The 23,484-nt window shown below is 49.3% G+C and overlaps 2 protein-coding genes across 10 annotated transcripts in view; one reads left to right on the forward strand and one right to left on the reverse strand.

Moving 5' to 3' along the window:
• LOC144730918 (alpha-1,3-galactosyltransferase 2-like) overlaps positions 1–23,484 on the forward strand; it is a 138,220-nt gene that overhangs the window by 17,997 nt on the left and 96,739 nt on the right. For 3 of the 9 annotated variants that reach the window (XM_078611776.1, XM_078611773.1, XM_078611778.1), the window contains exons 2-7: positions 10,678–10,761; positions 12,373–12,414; positions 13,473–13,610; positions 14,612–14,886; positions 15,641–15,846; positions 16,118–18,137. In XM_078611776.1, coding sequence (XP_078467902.1) covers positions 10,678–10,761; positions 12,373–12,414; positions 13,473–13,610; positions 14,612–14,886; positions 15,641–15,846; positions 16,118–16,327 — 955 coding nt within the window. In that variant the 3' untranslated portion in view covers positions 16,328–18,137. The other 6 variants (XM_078611775.1, XM_078611779.1, XM_078611777.1 and 3 more) reach the window with 5 other exon arrangements.
• Positions 18,067–21,885, reverse strand: BOLA2 (bolA family member 2). The gene is made up of 3 exons (XM_078611782.1): positions 21,488–21,885; positions 20,957–21,054; positions 18,067–19,247 (listed from the first exon to the last, which is right to left on the reverse strand). The coding sequence occupies exons 1-3, from the start codon at positions 21,548–21,550 to the stop codon at positions 19,145–19,147; spliced, it is 264 nt and encodes an 87-aa protein (XP_078467908.1). The 5' UTR covers positions 21,551–21,885; the 3' UTR covers positions 18,067–19,144.

Consider the following 23,484-nt stretch of genomic DNA (forward strand, 5'->3'; position numbering starts at 1 on the left):
GTGTGTGTGTTACCTGTCTGTGTGTGTGTTACCTGTCTGTGTGTGTGTTACCTGTGTGTGTGTGTGTTACCTGTCTAAGTGTGTGTTACCTGTGTGTGTGTGTGTGTTACCTGTCTAAGTGTGTGTTACCTGTGTGTGTGTGTGTGTTACCTGTCTGTGTGTGTGTTACCTGTGTGTGTGTGTGTTACCTGTCTGTGTGTGTTACCTGTGTGTGTGTGTGTTACCTGTGTGTGTGTGTGTTGCCTGTGTGTGTGTTACCTGTGTGTGTGTGTGTTGCCTGTGTGTGTGTTACCTGTCTGTGTGTGTGTGTTGCCTGTGTGTGTGTGTTGCCTGTGTGTGTGTGTGTTGCCTGTGTGTGTGTTACCTGTGTGTGTGTGTTGCCTGTGTGTGTGTTACCTGTCTGTGTGTGTGTGTTGCCTGTGTGTGTGTGTTGCCTGTGTGTGTGTTACCTGTGTGTGTGTGTGTTACCTGTCTGTGTGTGGGTTACCTGTGTGTGTGTGTGTGTTGCCTGTGTGTGTGTTACCTGTCTGTGTGTGTGTGTTGCCTGTGTGTGTGTGTTGCCTGTGTGTGTGTGTGTTGCCTGTGTGTGTGTTACCTGTGTGTGTGTGTTACCTGTGTGTGTGTGTTACCTGTGTGTGTGTGTGTTACCTGTCTGTGTGTGTGTTACCTGTGTGTGTGTGTTACCTGTGTGTGTGTGTTGCCTGTGTGTGTGTGTGTTGCCTGTGTGTGTGTGTGTTGCCTGTGTGTGTGTGTTACCTGTCTGTGTGTGTGTTACCTGTCTGTGTGTGTGTGTTACCTGTCTGTGTGTGTGTGTTACCTGTGTGTGTGTGTGTTACCTGTGTGTGTGTGTTACCTGTGTGTGTGTGTGTTACCTGTGTGTGTGTGTGTTACCTGTGTGTGTGTGTGTTACCTGTCTGTGTGTGGGTTACCTGTGTGTGTGTGTGTTACCTGTGTGTGTGTGTTACCTGTGTGTGTGTGTTACCTGTGTGTGTGTGTTACCTGTGTGTGTGTGTTACCTGTGTGTGTGTGTGTTACCTGTGTGTGTGTGTTACCTGTGTGTGTGTGTGTTACCTGTCTGTGTGTGTGTTACCTGTGTGTGTGTGTGTGTGTTGCCTGTGTGTGTGTGTGTTACCTGTCTGTGTGTGTTACCTTTGTGTGTGTGTGTTACCTGTCTGTGTGTGTGTTACCTGTCTGTGTGTGTTACCTGTCTGTGTGTGTGTTACCTGTGTGTGTGTGTTACCTGTCTGTGTGTGTGTTACCTGTGTGTGTGTGTGTGTGTTGCCTGTGTGTGTGTGTGTTACCTGTCTGTGTGTGTTACCTTTGTGTGTGTGTGTTACCTGTCTGTGTGTGTGTTACCTGTCTGTGTGTGTTACCTGTCTGTGTGTGTGTTACCTGTCTGTGTGTGTTACCTGTCTGTGTGTGTGTTACCTGTGTGTGTGTGTTACCTGTCTGTGTGTGTGTTACCTGTGTGTGTGTGTGTGTTACCTGTGTGTGTGTGTGTTACCTGTCTGTGTGTGTTACCTTTGTGTGTGTGTGTTACCTGTCTGTGTGTGTGTTACCTGTCTGTGTGTGTGTTACCTGTGTGTGTGTGTGTTACCTGTGTGTGTGTGTGTTACCTGTCTGTGTGTGTGTTACCTGTCTGTGTGTGTGTTACCTGTCTGTGTGTGTGTTACCTGTGTGTGTGTGTTACCTGTGTGTGTGTGTTACCTGTGTGTGTGTGTGTGTGTTACCTGTCTGTGTGTGTGTTACCTGTCTGTGTGTGTGTTACCTGTCTGTGTGTGTTACCTGTCTGTGTGTGTGTTACCTGTGTGTGTGTGTTACCTGTCTGTGTGTGTGTTACCTGTCTGTGTGTGTGTTACCTGTGTGTGTGTGTTGCCTGTGTGTGTGTTACCTGTGTGTGTGTGTTACCTGTGTGTGTGTGTGTTACCTGTCTGTGTGTGTGTGTTACCTGTCTGTGTGTGTGTTACCTGTCTGTGTGTGTTACCTGTCTGTGTGTGTGTTACCTGTGTGTGTGTGTTACCTGTGTGTGTGTGTGTTACCTGTGTGTGTGTGTGTTACCTGTCTGTGTGTGTGTTACCTGTGTGTGTGTGTGCTACCTGTGTGTGTGTGTGTTGCCTGTGTGTGTGTGTTGCCTGTGTGTGTGTGTGTGTGTTGCCTGTGTGTGTGTGTGTGTGTTGCCTGTGTGTGTGTGTGTTGCCTGTGTGTGTGTGTGTTACCTGTGTGTCTGTGTTACCTGTGTGTCTGTGTGTTACCTGTGTGTCTGTGTGTTGCCTGTGTGTCTGTGTGTTGCCTGTGTGTCTGTGTGTTGCCTGTGTGTCTGTGTGTTACCTGTGTGTCTGTGTGTTGCCTGTGTGTGTGTGTTGCCTGTGTGTGTGTGTTACCTGTGTGTCTGTGTGTTACCTGTGTGTCTGTGTGTTACCTGTGTGTCTGTGTGTGTGTTACCTGTGTGTCTGTGTTGCCTGTGTGTGTGTGTTGCCTGTGTGTGTGTGTTACCTGTGTGTGTGTGTGTGTTACCTGTGTGTGTGTGTGTTACCTGTGTGTGTGTGTGTTACCTGTGTGTGTGTGTTACGTGTGTGTGTGTGTGTGTTACCTGTGTGTGTGTGTTACCTGTGTGTGTGTGTGTGTGTGTTACCTGTGTGTGTGTGTGGTACCTGTCTGTGTGTTACCTGTCTGTGTATGACCTGTGTGTGTGTGTGTGTTACCTGCCTTTGTGTGTGTGACCTGTGTGTGTGTTACCTGTCAGTGCGTGTTCGGTGCGTGTAAACGATCACGTTTAGAGTGACAGGGACAACATTTAGCCGAGGTAACAATAGATCAGAGTTGTTGTGGAGACTGTGAGTCACCGCGTGTCGACAACGGTGCCGGGTGCTGCTCGTGTGGTGGAACCAAAACGACTGCTGCTGTTGGGGGATTATTCACTCCCGGAAAGCCCGTGGCGACTGATGGGATGTGTAAAAATATCCTATTTTTTTCCTTTGAATGTGCAGAGATCGATACTGGCAGGGAGGCGGGCAAATTGTCTACGCTGAGCTCTGCTGAAGTCTCCAGGCCACATTTCGGGAACATGTTTCCGGGTGTTTTTGATTTCAAGGAATGAGTCACGAAACTCGCCGGTGCCGCACGCCACCACGCAAAGGCAAAGAACCCCCGTATAGCCTCGGCACATTGTTGGGGCAAGTGTTAAGAGCGAGCGGCACCTACGAAGGCCGGCACGGCACACGAGGGCCAGCACCAACGCCCGGCCGCCTTTGTCTCCCCAGTGGCGATGTTTTCACATTTTCACCAGGCACTCATTTGAAGCTGATTCGACCTAGGGGAGGCCCTGCACCGTTGAAGATACTAGTTGTCAACGGTGTTGGCCGTGAGCGGGGATCAAACTCTGTTCGCTGGATTCGTAGCGAAAGGCGCTAACTGCCCCACTATCGCTAACCACACACACTATCGCTACCTAACCACACACACTATCGCTACCTAACCACACACACTATCGCCACCTAAACACACACTGTCGGAGGTTTAACGGTGCCCGAGGCATGCAAATGAACCGCAGTCGTAAAAGTCCCCTCTAATCTTGAACAATTGTAGCGAGTCCATTCTCATGGGTAGGCCTTGGCAAAGGTAAGGTAACAGATAAAAACAACGAGCCTACCTTTGCCCTATCTTTACCCCATACAAATTACCCGATTACAGGGTAATTACTGGGGTACTACTACACATGCAAAAGGTTGATAAAGGTAAATGCTAGGTAGAGCGCTTTAATCATATAGAATACTCTCGATGATTCCAATTTTACACGCTTGTTGTTGTCGTTGTATTTGTTGTTGTCGTTGTTGTTGTAACTCAATTTTAACCCACTTCCCAATGACGTATCGACTACAAACTTGGTATACTTATGTCACACTGATGACAATACTATATTCTATCATAAAAAATGTAAACATTATTTTTTATATGTTATGTTTCGGCTTGGGTCTAATTGTCCACGCTCAACTGACGTTGGCTGTAATTGGCCACGGTCCCTTAAGTTATGGCAAGCTTCGGGGCCACTACCTGGATTCGTGGAGTTCTGCCATTACTAGTACGGTACATTTAATAAAAGCGTGTTTTTAAAACAGTTTTTAAAAATATTACTGATTAAATGGAGGCCACGGACTGCTCCACGGAGCTTTTAGCAGTAAACAAAGTACCGTATTTACCGGGTAATACTTCGCGCTACCTTTACCCTATGGGGAAATTCTTCCGAGCTACCTTTAATTCTAGATTTGAAGCTTTCGTGACTGCAAGGATTCATACTCTTTGTTTTTTTCGGTAAAGTCACGTAGGTTAAAAGAAAAGAAATAAATTGATTTAATGTATTTGTTTTCTTTTAACCTACGTGACTTTACCGAAAAATCCAAAGAGTAGGAAGGAGCTTAATTGTCTTTTATATTAAACCCGATCATCTGAGATTGGGAGAAATCCAGTTTAATTGTTTTTTATATTAAACCCGGCCATCTGAGATGGGGAGAAATCCGGTATAATTGTCTTTTACGTCACGTAGGTAAAAAATTTCAATTTTAATTAATAAAAATAAAAAATCACGACGTTTCGGAGGCAACACAAGTCTCCGTCATCAGGTGGGACCGTCACAGCCAGATTTGCTGTATCAAGTGAGGCAGGGATTCCAAGATGCAAGTTCTTAAATACAAGTTAAGGGGGAGGGGGGCTTATCAGAATGTGGTAGCCAATGAATAGAACGTATTGGGAGGGGGGGCGGGGCTAAAAGAGGTGTGCGTAGACGTGGACGTGTTTGTGTGCAAGCCCCTGTTGGTGCACATGATAGAAGAGAACGAAAATGCCCATGTTGTTTTTACCAGTGTTGGCTGACAATCAAATACGAAAAAGGAGAGTACTGTTAAACGCTGGGGATGTCAACACTCGGTAAAGTAAAAATAGTGCCTGTCAGATAAGATGGTCCAAAAATGTGTAGTTAAATCTTTTTTGCATGGTTAATAACATCTTTCCAATGATTACTAAGTTTGTACCCATCATCACGGTTGAAATTATGTCTGTGTTTGTATATCTGAATGGCTTCGTGTACAAACCTTTGATGGTAGCCAGAGGGCTTGCAGAGCACCTTGGTCTCGGAAAAAAACAATATCATGAGAGCCCACAGCGTTGTAGCAATGATCGGCAACGGCGGAAGACTCAGTTTTGCCGTGTTTCAAGTCTGACTTGTGCTCGCAGACACGATCAGAGACAAGACGTTTCGTTTCCCCAATGTAACAATCACCACAGCTGCAACTCAGTTTATAGACTCCAGGGTATTGCAAGTCAGGGATGCCCCCCCCTCCCAATACGTTCTATTCATTGGCTACCACATTCTGATAAGCCCCCCTCCCCCTTGTCTTGTATTTAAGAACTTGCATCTTGGAATCCCTGCCTCACTTGATACAGCAAATCTGGCTGTGACGGTCCCACCTGATGACGGAGACTTGTGTTGCCTCCGAAACGTCGTGAGTTTTTATTATTTTATTTTTATTAATTTACATTTTTTTACCTACGTGACTTTACCGAAAAAACTAAGAGTATGAGCTACCTTTACCCTACACTTTACCTTACCCCTTGGCATGTCGACACCTTTACCCTTTTACCCGGTAAAAAGGGTAAAAATTACCTTACCTTGCCGAGGCCTATTCATGGTTTCTTACAGCTGACACGATTCCTCAGTGACTCCTTGCTCAAATTGAGCATCCACCGTTTACAGCCTTGGGAGAGCAAATGGTGGGTATTTCACATTCTCATGGTGAGTCTATCCATATTTCAGCTAAGTCGAATTTTATCGACCCCAGATGTATGATTGGCTGAGTCGACCCCCAATCGGGATTTGAACCTCGCGACCCTCTCTTGAGTCACCTGGCCGGTGAAAGCCCCCTACACCTGGCGGTGGCATTCTTTAACAACAGGCACACTCATCGACTCACGTCCACGTGCAGTTAAACACACAATCCTTGTGTGTACAGACATTGAGAGGCTGTACGATAGAGGGAGGCGACACCACAACGGAGGGGGGGAACTTCAGGGATGAGACTCTCCGACTCGTGGCCGCTGAATATTGAACGTGATCAGCACCACATCGTGGATGTGACGTGGAGAGTGATCGGCGGGGCAGCCGCGGTGGGGCTCTCAGTTGGGGCGGTTCAGGGAGTAGGAGAGTCGATATCATTTGGAGTGGCGTTAAGCCTGGAGAGGAAAGGGAGCGGCTGGGTTGTGAGAGCTCCACGGGAAATTACCAGTGCCGGATTATCCCAGTAGCACAAGAAGCTGCATATGCTACGGGCCCCGCACTTTCAAGGGCCCCGCGCTAAATGCTTTCAAGCTATCAATTCCGGTTCAGTGATTCTGCACTTGCTCTATTACTATAGCACTATACTGCCTCCAACTTTTATGAACGACTGGGTGTTTAAGGTTAGCGATTTGTCGTGTTATCTGGCTGTATAGCAAATGAAAAAATACAATTACTTTACTATGCAAGTAAAAAATTTGTGTTTTAATATTTACGTGTTTTTTTTAGTTAGGGCTCCTTTATAACATTTGATACAGGCCCCGCACTAGCTTAATCGGGATAAATAAGTGTAGGAGTGCAAACAACAAGTAGCCGATTATTACAATTGTGAAGTAATATTATTTGTATTAAATTACGTTGCCCATTCTGGGTACAAAATATACACGATTGTTTAGAGTCCTCTCTTCCTGTTTATATACAACTACATTTGGGCGACGACACACATACACACCTGCCACTCGTCCGTCTCCAGTGTACCCGCAGCAGTGTAAACACCGACACCAGCACACGGAGCAGTGTGTATACAGACACGTGCAGACGGAACAATGTGGCACAGACACGTGTACACGTGTATACGGACCTGTGGACTGTATACGTGTCTGTGTGTGTGTACACAGATTGAGTGGGAGTGGTCGTGTAGCGGTTACCTCGCTGCGATACGAACCCGGCGACCCGAGTTCAATTCCCGCTCGTCGGCCAATACTGAACCGGTCTTGGACCTCCCCTAGGTCGACTCGGCCTCAATTGAGTGCCTGTTGCAGTGTGTAAACATCGCCACTAAGGAGACAAAGGCGTTTGGGCGTGGTGCTGGCCACCCACCCCCTCGTGTGCCGTGCCGGCCTGTTTAAAAGGCACCTGGGAGCCAGAAATCTTTCTAATTGAGAGGGGGTCAAATACTTATTTCCCTCATTAAAATGCAAATCAATTTATAACATTTTTACATGCGTTTTTCTGGATTTGTGTTGTTGTTATTCTGTCTCTCATTGTTCAAATAAACCTACCATTAAAATTATAGACTGATAATTTCTTTGTCAGTGGGCAAACGTACAAAATCAGCAGGGGATCAAATACTTTTCCCCCTCACTGTATACACCAGAGAGGGGGATCTAGGGGAAAGGTGAGAAGAAGGGTCACACCAAGAACCCGCTGGTAGGATCCAGAAAGGGGGCGTGGCCCGGGGCGGAGCCAGGCCACGTGACAGTATAAGAGGGGCCCCTGTAGGGGACCTCGGGGCTGTTGTTGGAGTGGGATCTCCGTCGTGCTGCTCAAGACTTCGTCACCGTTCTTCTCCTCGTCATCGTCTTCGTCTTCACCATCTCGGGGCGCCACCAGTCAGGCAGCCTACCAACTGTCCTGACTGATTAACACGTGGGAGGCTTTCGCGACCAATATCATCCATAATAGAGGTTTTTGGGTTAGATGGCGTAAATATATAAATGTGTCGTTAAACCCGCCACCACCCGACACAGCCAACTAGTAAGGGCTGTCACGTAAACAGAACGTGGCCAATTCGTCACTAGTACAGCACACGGGTGTGTTGGAGAGCCAAGCCACAACATTTACAATTTGAGTACGACGTTTCGCGACAGTAATTACAACTAGCTGCATCAGGCGACAGCCAGATTTGTGGAGAAGTCCACCTGTTTCGTTCCTTATATAGAGGCGTTGATGTGTTGACCACCCTTCTGCGCTCTTGCACAATGATGGGAGGGGGGGGGATTACTGAGGCAATATACATTGTGCATGTGCATTATGCGAACAAATCTGGCTGTCGCCTGATGAAGCTAGTTGTAATTACTGGCGAAACGTCGTACTCAGTTTGTAAATGTTGTGGCTTGGCTCTCCAACACGCCGGTGTGCTGTACTAGTGACGAATTGGCCACGTGTGGGGGTCGCTAGCCCCCGAGATCCCTCCCTCGATAATGCTAACGGCCGGGCTAACATCAATCAATCACCCCCCCGCTGCTAGGTTCCTCACCCATGGTGTGGGAGCCGTCGCCCGAGGATTCCCCTCCACCGCGGGTCCGCGTAGTAGGCATGGTTGGATACCGCGTAATATTTTGTCCCCCCTTACGCTACCACGATACCTCCCTTTCCCTAATCGCGTACCTGCGACCCACACGGAGCGAACGTACGCACACACACCGCTCCACACTGACTACTCGCGTTATGATCGTACACCTGTATCACACACGGAGTGAACACACGCGACACCCACTCTCGCACCGCTCTGCGCCGCGCTCCCCCCGAGGCGAGCCGCAGCACTACAGAACCACTGCGTACACACGCGCACCCACGCGCTCACACTGCACGACAAGATCACGCGAGACCACGCTTCGCTATTGATGATTTATTATCTGCTACCTGGTAATTTAATGTTATGTCAGTATGAGTCGACGAGGCTGGCCTATCCTACTTCCCCTGGACCTATTCCCTATTTATCGGCTTACGATACCCTACTTCACCTTCTTACTCCCTGTTAGATGCCCACGGCGGTTAGTTGATCCCGTACTCGCAGCGTGCCTCGATGCGTCTCACGGACGTTCGGGTCGCTGGACTGGAGAGCGTCCTGTCGCCTGGCGCTGGAGAGAAGAGAGAGCCCGATTTCCCCTTTGCGCCCACTATTTATCCTCCCTACCTCAAAGGGATGTGGCTCTGAACAATGGGCTCGCGCCCCTCTGGCACGCGCACCGCGGTTCCGGGCGCCTGTGATATGCTACTTAATGCTCAACCTGCGCGGCGCAAATTCCAATCAATCCCTTTCTCACGCAGGCCCCCCCATTATCGCAGTTTATGCGGTGGCGTCCGTCACAAAGGTGCGCCGTGGGAATTTGTGCACGGCTCCCCGTGTGACCCCGCTCTCCCGATTACTCATACTAACAGCCTTATCCTTTAACTCCCCTAACAATGGTGCCTGCGTGCCCGAGCGTAATTATGCCGTCCCTCCGCTCCCTGTGCGGGGTGCCTGATTATGCAATTCAGATGCGCTGCGTGTTTTCTAATGATGCTCCTCCATCACAATGCTTATTCCCTTTGCCTGCCCCGTCGATACTTGCGTGTGTGGGGTGTGTGGGATGCGTTTCACCCGCGGTGGCCGAGTGGCCCCTCGCTGCGACCTTGCAATCTTAAGGCCGGTCGCAGCGCCGCGGTGCAAAGTAGCGTCGGGGGAGGTCGTCCAATTCCCTGGTCGCCGGAAACCGTGAAAGTTTAATCCCGGTAAGGGCTTCTCGGATAAAAACCGGTCGGCCAGGTGACCTCCTCTCGGAGCTCTATGGGGGGGGGAAATGCGTGCGGGTGTGTTCATGTGAGGTGAGGTGAGGGGGACGCGGGGTCGGCTCCGTCGCTTGGTGGTGGCGAGGTCCGAGATGGGGCGCCTGCTGAACGGCTTCGTGGCGGCGGCATGACACACGTTCTGCTTACGTGACAACCCTTACTAATTGGCTGTGTCGGGTGGTGGCGGGTTTTAACGACACATTTATATATTTACGCGATCTAACCCACCTCTATTATGGATGTCTTGACTGAGTAGCGTCGCCGGCAATAGACGGATTAATGATTAAGAGTGTTAACCCCGGTGTTTCTCGTTAATAAATAAGTGCCTCTAAGTCTTTTCGTCTCCGAGTTCGTCACTACATGTGCATTGTCTTTGAAACGGATTGATAAAGAAGGCTGCGTCTCTGGTGTGGACAGAGACAGCCTGTGTAGGCTACACATTGTGATCATACCTGATTGCTAATGAGCCCCAGAAGGGCAAACCTCATCGTAATCATAATAATAAAAACGTCATACAACGTACACACCTGCAAAGGATAAAGATCCCCCGTATAGCTTAACAGACTGTTGGGGCAAGTGCTGTTAGTAGACACCTATAAAGGCTGGCACGGCACACGAGGGGGTGAGTGGCCACAGTACCATGCCTGGCTGTCTTTTTCTCCCTCGTTGCGATGTTTACACACTGAGTAGACCTAGGGGAGACCCAGGACCAATTCAGATAATCGCCGCTGGTGTTGGTCTTGAGCGGGAATCGAACTCGGGTTCCTGGGTTCGTAGCGCAGCGTGCTAACCGCTACACGACCACTCCCCACATCCACAAGGCTAAAAGCAAATACAATTCAGCAATCACAAACGAAATATCTTTTCACTTAATCTCTGGATGCCCTCCAGCTGGCGAAGGCCCCTGGGCTTGCAGCCCCTAAAGCCCCCGTGCCTTAATCCGGCCCCGACTCCCATAGACGACACGTGCAGACACCGAACATGGTTCGCGCTGAGCACCGCGTCTCCGTGGTGAGTGACAGCAGGCACCACCATCCGATTGCTCAGTGCACCCTCTCCCCGCGCCTCTCCCCCGGCAGGTTGACCTGTTGCACGATCGCCAAGAAAGCTCTGCTCGTCTCCGTGCTGCTGCTGCTGCCATACTTCACCTGGAATGCGTACGTGTGAGTACGGGCGGGTGGGACAGGTGCGCGCGGTGGCAGAGCGGGGGCAGGGTGGGCGGGTGAGACATCAAGGCCGGTGGTGATGGTGTTAGGGGCCGTCCATAAATGACGTCACGCACCTAGGGGGGGGTCAGATATTTGTGATGATGTGTGACGATGGTGGGGGGGGGGGGGGTTGAGAAATGCGACGTCACATCAAAATGCGCAACTTTAAATAAATATAGACAGCACGTTCTACTGAATTAAATAGACTTTGGGGCCATCCATAAATGACGTTACGCACCTGGGGGGGCGGTCAGAAATTTGTGACGATGTGTGACGAGGTGGGGGGGGGTTGAGAAATGTGGCGTCACATCAAATGCGCAACTTGAACAGATATAGACAACACGTTCTACTTAATTAAATAGACTTTGGGGCCGTCCATAAATGACGTCACACACCTAGGGGTGGGGTCAGACATTTGTGACGATGGGGGGGGGGGGTTGAGAAATGTGACGTCACTTCAAAATGCGCAACTTTAAATAAATATAGACACCACGTTCTACTTAATTAAATATACTTTATCATAAATGTTTTCTCCTACAACATCAGAGTGCAGCGCCACATTAAATACGCACTACAATGACAATATTTAGAAGTGATTTGAAGCATGTTTATTTTCAAAATATGGTTTTGTGGGGGGGGGGGGCAGAGCTTTGTGACGTCATATTTGAGAGGGGTCTGACTTTTTGTGACGCCGTGTGACGAGGGGGGGGGGGTCAAAAATCGTACAAAATCGCGTGACGTAATTTATGGACGGCCCCTTAAGACTATCGTAGGTGTCAGGACTTTGCAACGACTGAGATTACCTGGCAGCGTTTCAGGCTGGTGGGGTGCGGTTAGAGCAACAGCATTGGCATTGATGATCTTTCGACTTTGGTCTCCGTGCCAGTGAGGATAGTCTTGATTGTGTGGGATTTAAGCAATGGGCGTGTTACTCATTCTTCATCGTTGAGTAACAGCGCACATCGGCGAGGCTCCCAGAATACTCGGAGCGTGGCTGATGCAATTTGCCTCCCACGGACGGATTCGCTCCCGTGGTCATGTTGTGTGACCAGGCAGGAACTCAAGAGCGTACAATGAATCTCGTTCACGAGTTTCCCGAGTCACCAAAAAGGCAATAATATCACGTGAAAACAAGGTACAGCAACGGAGCAAACAGCAACCAGAGCTAATACAACCACGTTACAGGAGAAATATGAAAGTGTGGACGAACAAAACTCAATACTGGATCGTCACGACAATACCACCGCCACCATCATCATCATGAAGATCTTAGACTGCAGTGATTCCTCTGTACCACCCTCCCTACCACTGCGTCGCCCCTTTTATGCATTCAGGAAAGTCTCAATAATATTTTTCAGGAGAGTCCTGCCACATTTGGATGTTCGATCGCTCTTCGATCAATTTCGATCGAAAGAGCGGTCGAAATCGAATCCGATTTCGATCGCTCTTCGGCAGCGGTGGTCGCGGCGTCCGTGCGGTTATTTCACGGCGTTGAGGGGGGGGGGGGAGAATGCGGGGGTCTGTCTCACTGCTGCTCCGTTTCTTCTCCTTCTCCTCCTTCCGCAGGGTCCACATGACGTACCCGCGGTTCTACAGCCCCGTCGCACCGTGAGTCTCGCGCTCTAAAACCCCGCGAGCGACGCTTCGCTCGTTAAGCCTGCCAGTCTCCGTCGGTCACACGGTGGAGTTGGAGGTCATGGGTGCGGTGCGAAGGCGTTGTCCGTGTGAAGGCGTTGTTCGTGTGAATGCGTGACTCCGTGGATGGGTCGTTGGGGGGGTGTGTCTGCCGTGATGGTGCTGGCCGCGGTTGTCTGGGCGCGATGGGTGCGTTGTCGCTGGGCGGGTCTCCTTGTGCTGGGGCAGGGGGGGAGTATCCGCAAGAGCAATCCAGAAAGGTCTCTTCAATAACAGCGCTGCCCCATTGAGCCGCGTCCGAGACGTCAAAGGGCTGCACCTGCGCTCACCCCGGGGGTCTCTCCCCACATCACGACGGCGCCTGACGCCCAACTCCACCCCCTCGGAGGGAAGCTCATCAAGTGGATTCGCTCGTGTCGCAGTGCGGTGCCGTTGTTGTCGTCCATCTCGACACACGGGGGTCCTGTCAGGGATGACCTTTTGTCTGTAAGCGCCCGGCGAATTTCTCTGGTCGTTTTTTGTTGTTGTTCAAATATTTATAGTGAGGGAGCTGGAAGGAAACGCTATTTGATGGAAAAAAAACAGTAGAGGCAGCTCTCAGAGCGTGTGGGGTAGCGGTGGCGTTGTGGTTAGCGCGCTGCGGTTTGAACCCCCGTGACCCGGGTTCGATTCCCGCTCGCGGCCAACAGAAGCGACGATGATCTAAACAGGTCCTAGGCCCTCCCCTAGGTCGACTCGGCCTCATTTGAGTGCCTGGTGCGATGTGTCGATAAACATCGCCACTCGGGGAGACAAAGGCAGTCGGGCGTGGTGCTGGTCAACCACGGTCCTTTGTGTGACACGTCCCGATTCCCGCTCACGCGTTCTGAGAGCTGCCTCAACTGGTTTTTCAGCAAATAGTGTTTCCTTCCATCTCCCATGCTATAAAATATTTAAAGCACTAATGCACAGCACTGTCTGCTCACAGCACCTGCCTCAACAGTCAGTTAAGGCTATAGGGGGGGGGGGATCTTTGTGTGCTGTGTGTGTAGCGCCCGCACGGACGTGAACTCGCTGACACCGTGGCTGGCGCCCATCGTGTGGCAGGGAACCTACGACCCCAGCTTCCTCGAGGACGCGCACCGTGAGAAGAACGTCACGGTGGCACTCACCGTGTTCGCTGTGGGCAAGTGCGTGGCTTCCAACCCAGCACCCACGTGTCCTGCGCACCACCACCACCCACGTGTCATCCGCACCACCACCACCCACGTGGCCTGCGCACCACAACCACCCACGTGTCATCCGCACCACCACCACCCACGTGGCCTGCGCACCACAACCACGTGTCATACGCACCACCACCCACGTGTCCTGCGCACCACCACCACCCACGTGTCATCCGCACCACCACCCACGTGTCATCTGCACCACCACCACAACCACCACAACCACCAATGTGTTCTCTGCACCACAACAACCACCCATGATCAATCGATCACCACCACCCACGTGTCATCTGCACCAGCACCCACGTGTCATCCGCACCACCACCACAACCACCACAACCACCCATGTGTTTTCTGCACCACAATAACCACCCATGATCAATCGATCGTTTGATATCGGATGAAACGGGCATGGTTTCACTCCAGTGGCCCGTGAGCGCCAGGCCCCACGGCTGCCCCCTTTGAGGTGGCGTTGGCTGTGTGCCATATTCAGCGGTTGGAGTTGCCACCTGTCCTGGTCTTCTCAGGACCGTCCTCCTCTTGAGTGAGGCAGCTGCCCTTCCTAGAAAATCTGTTTAGCCAGGATAAAAAAAACAGTTTTTTGTACGTTGTGTAACAATGCACCCTTACAAACGATGCATTTACATGAAGATATCCCCTGTACTAGTGACGAATTGGCATGTTCTGTTTACGTGACAACCCTTACTAGTTGGCTGTGTCGGGTGGTGGCGGATTTTAACGACACATTTATATTTACGCGATCTAACCCAAAAACCTCTTATGGATGATATTGGTCGCGAAAGCCTACAAAGTTCTCCCCTCTTAAAGTAGCGCAAAATATGTTCTTCTTCTTCCTGCCATGGTATTTCCTTGTTTTTGTACCTTGAAGGTGGCAACCTTAGAGATGACTCTAACCCTGACCTTGACCCCCTCACCTCCCCGACCCCACGCTTGCACGCGCACAGGTACGTGAAGTTCCTGGAGCGTTTCCTGACCTCGGCGGAGCAGCACTTCATGGTGGGGCGGCGTGTGGTGTACCACGTGATGACCGAGCGCCCCGAAGCCGTGCCCCGCCTGGAGCTGCCTCCAGGCCGCAGCCTGCGCGTGGGCCTCGTGGACAAGCACTCGCGCTGGCAGGACATCTCGATGGCGCGCATGCAGAAGCTGGGCGAGCTCTTGGAGGACATCGCCCAGGAGGCTCAATACGTCTTCTGCTTCGACGTCGACATGGAGTTCCAAGGTGAGGAGGTGGGGGGGGGGGGGGGGAGGCCTTCGGCGGAGCCTGCTGCAGGCCGGAGGGCAGGATTGCCACTGTCGGGTTGCCACCGAGGATCGACACATTTTCCGTTTGTAGACCAAACCAGGGCATATCTCCCGATCAGCCTGCAATGTAGTTCAACCGGATGCCACTAGATCTCAGTACTAATCAATTCCTGCTGCCCGAACATGGATGCCAATTAACGGGCTGTACCGGGTCAAAGCCGGACAGATATCATTGCCGTTGCCAACTTTTCTTGGTTTTCTCAACGTTGGTGAAATTTTAAATGAACATTGAACTGATTTTATTGAAATATATTGGGTAATTTCAGTTTTCCGAAACTGCATTGTTACTCCATTTTGGCCACTCCTGGCGCTGTGCTGTGATGAATGCGGTTTTATTCGGAGTGTCAAAACTATGTCCGTATGTGGAAACTTGTCACATGTCGCTGATTTTCACTTGAAACTCATTCACTGCACCTTAAATTCATTTATTTGACAAAATATAAGATGTATACATTTTTTTCATATTCTCAAGTCGGATATGTTTTGTGGAAGAACACTTACAATTTTTAGCTATCTTATAGATTCTTCAAATAATTTTTATTTGAGCAATACAATTGACCTATGAACTCACCAGCTGTCATTGGTTTTACGTTCCACCCTTCTGAGGAACCTTTTACTGTGCGGCCTCGTGACCCCGCAATGATCCCACGTTGCCCACTGTCCCCCTGCAGGCCCCTTCGGGGTGGAGGCCCTGGGGGATCTCGTGGCCGTGCTCCACCCCTGGTTCTACAAGCGCCCTCGCTCCATCTACAGCTTCGAGGGGCGGCCTGCGTCCACCGCGTTCGTGATGCCAGCCGACCGTCTCTACTACTACCACGCGGCCGTGTTCGGGGGCACGCCTGCCTCCGTGCGCCACCTCGTGCTCAGCTGCAGCCGGGTAATGGGGACGCCTGCGGGGGATAGGGTCACGTGATTCAGCGACACTCTCGCTTCGTGTTCCAGGTGACAAAGTCGCTCGTGCGGGGCTTGCTTTCTCACCGAATATTTTCTGGGTCACTGATAGACTGGAGCAGGTGGCACGTGACTGTAGTTGCCACAGCCATATAGAGAAGTATACCAGATTGTGGCGTGTGCCAGGTCCGACTTGCGAGGGGCGAGAATTATTACTGCTGAGCGATATCGATTTTATTGGCGCGACCTCTCCACAGACGATCAGCGAGGACCGTGACCGCGGCGTGGAGGCCCTTTGGCACGATGAGAGCCACCTGAACCGCTACCTGGCGGCCGAGCGGCGGCCCACGAAGGTGCTGTCCCCCGAGTACAGCTGGGACTCCAAGATGGTGCCGGCGCGGGAGGTGCGCATCATTCGCCTCGCCACCGTCATCAAGGACTACTCCAAGATCCGCGACAACTGGTGACGGACGAGAGGCGACCGCCCTCCACCACCCTCCTCCGTCCCGAACGTTACCTCACACTAGCCATCAACTCCGATGCCGCCACCACCACCCCCCCCCCCCCCCCCCCGAGTTCTATAATAAGTGTCCTTACTAATGAAGGTACCAGCGAGCTGTCGAGTACAGCTCGCAGAACTGAGCGTTTGATGACCTCACAGATTTCTGAAAGACGAGTTGTGTGAAAATTGTGTGAGATGAATCGTGTGTGTGTGTTGCAGCTCTCAAAATCTCTTAAGAGTATGCCCGTTATGCAGGTTCCCTCAATCAACATTCGATCCCTCTGCACCTCACAACACCACACTCCTCCCGGCTTGGGTTCTTGAGCCACGACTGTGGGAGTATGTCAGTGGCGGCTTCCCACCCCCCCCCCAGCCTCCCTCAGCCGTTGCTTCGGTGATGCCAATGCCCGTTTCGTGCCTGTGTTGTTTCGAAAGAGGCCAGTCCTCCGTGGAAAGAACATCGAAGATTCTGTTCAATTGTTTACGTCTAAAATCAATGTTTGCAGCCTTTATATTCTCAGGTATGTTTTACGTTATCAAAATCGTGTAATCAAAAAGTCTGTCGAGTGTAATTTGTCAAGAATTTAATTGTTCGGAGTTGCTGTGTGTGGTGAAGATACAATGACTACGCCCCCAACCCTTGGCGATTCCAATAAGATTCATCATTGAAATCCATTTAAAAAAACATTGTGGCGAAGGTAGCAGCCACTAGTAGCTGGCAGGGATTATGTGAACCTATTACGGGCAACGTTAACACATTAAAAATTAAATTCTAATGCACGAGATTCTGCACGTATCATGAGCTCAGATAATCGACCTTTGTTGATTTCACAAGTGCACCGTTACACCTCTCACCGGATTTGCACAAGACCACATGCACGCATGTTTCTAGCGTGCCTTTGTTGAACAATTACATGTGTTCACGACGTCTTTATTCCATATTGAGCAAGGCAGTCTTAATGTAATTTCTTCCATATGGGTAAATGTAAGAGAGGTCTCTTAACCTCTGGTGTGGGCACTGCAGCAGAACTGACACGCTCTTCTAAGCACAATCACTGCAGTGTTTGCTCTGCTTTACACTCTAATACAGCCTTGGCGTGGTTCCAGTGACCTCACATTTGGCTGTCTTATTCTATCCGGCAATATTTGCCAAACGGGGTTGCTTTCTGTGCGGAGGCGTGTGAACCAAATTAAATTAATCGAATTCTGTACCATGATGTCCACAACATATGTCAGTGTCAGCCTCCGGGCCATGTCAGCATGTTGACCAAAACAGTTTAAACCAAGCAAATCTTAATGTGGAGTGTAAGTGACGTTCTTTATGTACCCATTATGTTCCACAAGAGCATAGAAAGTGTCGCCAAAAGGCTTTGAGGGTCCCAGGACAAAATCTCAGGTGACATCCCCTCTAAGGCCTTCTTTACATTAATCGATTTCATCTCTCTGTTGTATATATGCAGCGGTCATCATGTTCGCTCCTTCCTCAATCCCTTAACACGCGCTCCTGCAAATGCCTGCACCATTTACTCCCACGTACCATTTTATTTTCCAGTGTGCGCGTTTTTATTTATCTAATGTTAACATAATTTGTATGGGTATTTATGAATACTGTACATGTCAATTTTTTTACCAAGTTTTGATTTTCTTAAAGTCCCATTCATGGATAATGAAAAAAAAATGCCCACGCGTCACCTCATCCACAAATGCAGCGATGATATGTTTATTAACGTAACAACGCAAACCATTGACTAATTGAATAAAAAAGTTTTCAATCATTTCCTATCTGATACACTGCACGTGTGTACGCACTCCCAAGGCAAGTGGAATGGCAATGAGGGTTGGTGTGAGTCACGAGGTCTGGTGCTGTTGTTGCTATTTGACAAGATGGCTTGATTTTAATTCACCATGACATCATTAAGTGGGGCTTCTTTTCATGGTTATTCGTTTTACAATTGAGCTCAATTTTGTTATCAATAATCATTTACAGCCCAATGTTAATCCACTGCTGGATGAAGGCCTCCCCAAACCGTGCCAGAAATGGAAGTTGTTTGACCATACTTCACCACACTGGTCAGTGCAGGTGAGGCTGGGAAGGTTGGGAGCAGGTAGAACCCAGGACCCGTTCAGATATCACCACTGATCTTCGTTGTGGTTCAGAAGTGAACTCGGGTCACCGGGTTCTTCGTGCAGCACTTCACAATAACTACTACACCACCGCTCTCAGTAACCACCGGAAGTGGTAATGGAGCCTTGCTAATGACATTTGTGGTGGTTGACAATGGAGAATTTTTCTGGATTAACTGTAGGCTTAAAAGAGAACCTGTCGTGGGAGGTCGGAGAGCGTGACGAGCCGCTTTGGGGGTTTCATTACGTGGTGTGATTCTGTCGTCCCACACAGTAGCCCGTTTCTGGACTTAACTTTGTAGGGTTAAAAAGGAGCCTGTCTCTCCATTGTGGTGTTACAGAGGATTGCGTAGTCACTGCAGGTGGCCACGGACAGAGAGCGATTCTCGTGGAAATACAACGGCTTACGATGATGCATCCTTCATGGTCATGTTATGAGCGGTGGTTTCCAAGGTAGCCACGGTTTTGGGGAGTATTGCAAAGGATCCTTCCCGTCAATAGTCACTGTCGTGATTTATAACCACAAAGGGCATTGCTCGCACGAACTGCTGCTGCGTTGGTTGATGAGCCTGGGGCCCTGTCTGTTAGTCGAGGCTGGGTCGGCGCTGTAGGAGCGGGGAGGGGGTTAGGGATGATGGGGGCGGCCTTTGCGGTGCCGTCACTGGGGCGCCTTCTCCTTCTGCCACTGCTCTGGCGTCAGCGTCTTCTGCTGGAACGCGTGGATCTCCTTGAGCTCCTCCACAAGCGCCGCGTTCACCAGCCTGGGGGAGATTTCCCGTACCTCTGATTAGCACGGTGGGACTACGTATGGTGAGAAAGAAGTTCAACATACGGCACAAAGACAAAGACCCCCGCCCGTATAGCCTGAACAGACTGTTGGGGAAAGTGCGTTTAGCAAGCACCTATAAAGACCGGCACGACACCGCGGGGGGTGGGTGGCCAGCACCACGCACGGCCGCCTTTGTCTCCCCAGTGGCGATGTTTACACACCGCACCAGGTACTCATTTGAGGCTGAGTCAACCTAAGGGAGGCCCAGGACCGGTTCAGAAAATCGTCGCCGGTGTTGGCCACGAGCGGGAATCGAACTCGGGTCGCCGGGTTCGCTACACGACCGCTCCCCACATAGTACACGAAGTGCACGCACATCGAGACGTTCGCCCTTCAATTCACTGCTCAATGATCAACGGGTAAACCGTATGAGTTGACACGGTATGGTCACCAGTTCCCACTGGTCACTTGCCACTGGTCACAGAGGGCAGCACCTGAGACGCGCACCAGGCGCCCCCTTCCCCAGCCGAGGAGGTTTGCGAGTGGTGCGATTGCGGCGAGTGATGGAAGTGAGCGATTAGGGTGAATGAAGCGTTGGTGGTGGTGGCGATGAATTAATAATGGAAAGCGAATTCAAGTGGTTAAAAGGAGAAGTCGCGATTTATTCGGGGAAGTGGTAGGTGATGGAGACGCGGGATGATGGTGATGGCGACACAGCCGCTGTATCGGTCACTGTGCCTCTGCAGCAGCGGCTTGCCCTCAACCCAGTGACCGGATGGTTGCCGGTCACTGCGGCAAGTCACTTCCAGTCACTGGCCAAAATATGGTCACCGTTAACAGCCAGTCACTGGGTCAGTCACCCATACCTGTCAGCACCTTATCAGTGCCCTACCTTGTTACAGACCAATTCAGACCGTATTGGTCACCCCGTGCCCTTATACATCTCAACTTCCATCCTACCAAGTCCCATCACAAGGGAGAAACACAAACAAATAGACAAAACAGTTTTGCTCGTATTGAAACGGCTGTATGCCATATGGACCTGAAAACTCTATTTCCTTGTACAAGAATAAGGGTAAACCATATGGGTTGATAGGTATGATAGTGCAGTGTATATTGTAGGGTATAGTCGTGTATAGTGTAACATATAAAAGTGTATAGTAGTGTTGTGTATAGTAGGGTGTAGTGTATAGTGCATACCAGTCAACCCCTTATCAGTGCCGACCTTACTGCAGACCGATTCAGACCTCATTGGTCACCCCGTGCCTTTACAAATCTCAAAGTTCCTCCTACAAAGTCCCATCACAAGGGAGAAACACAAACCAATATTGAAACGGCTTGACGTCGAAATGGAGCTGAACACTCAATTTCCCTGCACAATAATAATAGGGGTTAAACCGTATGGGGTTGACGAGGTATGATCACCAGTTTCCACTGGTCACCAATACCCACTGGTCACAGAGGGCAGCACCTGGCGCCCCCTTCCCTAGCCGAGGAGGTTTGCGAGCGGTGCGATTGTGGCGAGTGATGGAAGTGGAGGTGAGCGATTAGGGTGGTGGTGGTGGCAATGAATGAATGAATGGAAAGCGAATTCAAGTGGTTAGAAGGCGAGTGGTGATGTCGCGGTTGATTCGTGGGAAGTGGTAGGTGATGGCGATGCGGGATGATGGCGATGGCGACACAAGCCGCTGTATCGGTCACCTGTGCCTCTGCAGCAGCGGCTTGCCCTCAAACTTTGCCGATACGACGAGCACCTTAAAGCTCGCACCGCACATCGTGGGCGAGATGTCATCCACCTCCTGCATCATCATCATCGACAACGACGACAACAACAACGGCGAACATCAGCAGAAGTCGTCCGTACACACCCCGTTGCGATTCTAGATTTTAAGCTTTCGTGACTGTAAGGATGTATACTCTTAGGTTTTTTTCGGTAAAGTCACGTAGGTAAAAATAAATAATACAAATTAATTTTGATTAAATAATAGAAAAAATAATAGATGTATTATTTTATTTATATTATTATTTATATTTTTTTATTTTTACCTACGTGACTTTACCGAAAAAACCTAAGAGTATGAAACCCTTTGCGATCACCAAGCTCATCGCGAAAACCTGACACCGGGGCCCGGGCGCGCCACGCCGCCGCGGCTGCCCTGCCCCTGCCGCCGGCAGACGCGACCAGGCAACGGCGAAGGCTGCGGCGTTGCGGGCCATCTGGGGAGGCCTCACCACGTAGGAGGCGTCGAGCTCCTTCTCCAACTTCTCCTTGAGCGCCTCGGCTGTGATGGCCATCGCGACGACGCGAGCCGACGCCTGGGCTCGTGGTTTAGTTGGTGGTGGTGGTGATGGTGGTGATGGTGGCGGTGGTGGCGGCGGTGATGGCAATGGATGGCAGTGGGGGGTTCGTTACCAACGCGGGTAGCGGCCACCAGGAGGCGGACGCAACGCCAGTGAGAGGAAGGAACTTAATTCTAGATTAGAAGCTTTCGTGACTGCAAGGATTCATACTCTTTGTTTTTTTCGGTAAAGTCACGTAGGTTAAAAGAAAAGAAATAAATTGATTTAATGTATTTGTTTTCTTTTAACCTACGTGACTTTACCGAAAAATCCAAAGAGTAGGAAGGAGCTTAATTGTCTTTTATATTAAACCCGATCATCTGAGATTGGGAGAAATCCAGTTTAATTGTTTTTTATATTAAACCCGGCCATCTGAGATGGGGAGAAATCCGGTATAATTGTCTTTTATATTAAACCCGATCATCTGAGATTGGGAGAAATCCAGTTTAATTGTCTTTTATATTAAACCCGATCATCTGTAATTGGGAGAAATCCAGTTTAATTGTTTTTTATATTAAACCCGGTCATCTGAGATGGGGAGAAATCCGGTATAATTGTCTTTTATATTAAACCCGATCATCTGAGATTGGGAGAAATCCAGTTTAATTGTCTTTTATATTAAACCCGATCATCTGAGATTGGGAGAAATCCAGTTTAATTGTCTTTTATATTAAACCCGATCATCTGAGATTGGGAGAAATCCAGTTTAATTGTCTTTTATATTAAACCCGATCATCTGAGATTGGGAGAAATCCGGTTTAATTGTCTTTTATATTAAACCCGGTCATCTGAGATTGGGAGAAATCCGGTATAATTGTCTTTTATATTAAACCCGATCATCTGAGATTGGGAGAAATCCAGTTTAATTGTCTTTTATATTAAACCCGACCATCTGAGATTGGGAGAAATCCGGTATAATTGTCTTTTATATTAAACCCGATCATCTTAGATTGGGAGAAATCCGGTATAATTGTCTTTAATATTAAATCCGATCATCTGAGATTGAGAGAAATCCGGTTTAATTGTCTTTTATATTAAACCCGACCATCTGAGATTGGGAGAAATCCGGTTTAATTGTCTTTTATATTAAACCCGATCATCTGAGATTGGGAGAAATCCAGTTTAATTGTCTTTTATATTAAACCCGACCATCTGAGATTGGGAGAAATCCGGTATAATTGTCTTTTATATTAAACCCGATCATCTGAGATTGGGAGAAATCCAGTTTAATTGTCTTTTATATTAAACCCGATCATCTGAGATTGGGAGAAATCCAGTTTAATTGTCTTTTATATTAAACCCGATCATCTGAGATTGGGAGAAATCCGGTTTAATTGTCTTTTATATTAAACCCGGTCATCTGAGATTGGGAGAAATCTGGTATAATTGTCTTTTATATTAAATCCGATCATCTGAGATTGGGAGAAATCCGGTTTAATTGTCTTTTATATTAAACCCGACCATCTGAGATTGGGAGAAATCCGGTTTAATTGTCTTTTATATTAAACCCGATCATCTTAGATTGGGAGAAATCCGGTTTAATTGTCTTTTATATTAAACCCGACCATCTGAGATTGGGAGAAATCCGGTTTAATTGTCTTTTATATTAAACCCGATCATTTTAGATTGGGAGAAATCCGGTTTAATTGTCTTTTATATTAAACCCGACCATCTGAGATTGGGAGAAATCCGGTTTAATTGTCTTTTAAATTAAACCCGATCATCTTAGATTGGGAGAAATCCGGTATAATTGTCTTTAATATTAAATCCGATCATCTGAGATTGGGATAAATCCGGTTTAATTGTCTTTTTAATTAAACCCGATCTGAGATTGGGAGAAATCCGGTTTAATTGGTTCTAATTGCAGAACCGCACTTCGCCAACTTCTC

This window comes from Lampetra planeri, chromosome 37 (assembly GCF_965212315.1).
Source record: "Lampetra planeri chromosome 37, kcLamPlan1.2.h2, whole genome shotgun sequence".
Lineage (NCBI taxonomy): Eukaryota > Metazoa > Chordata > Hyperoartia > Petromyzontiformes > Petromyzontidae > Lampetra > Lampetra planeri.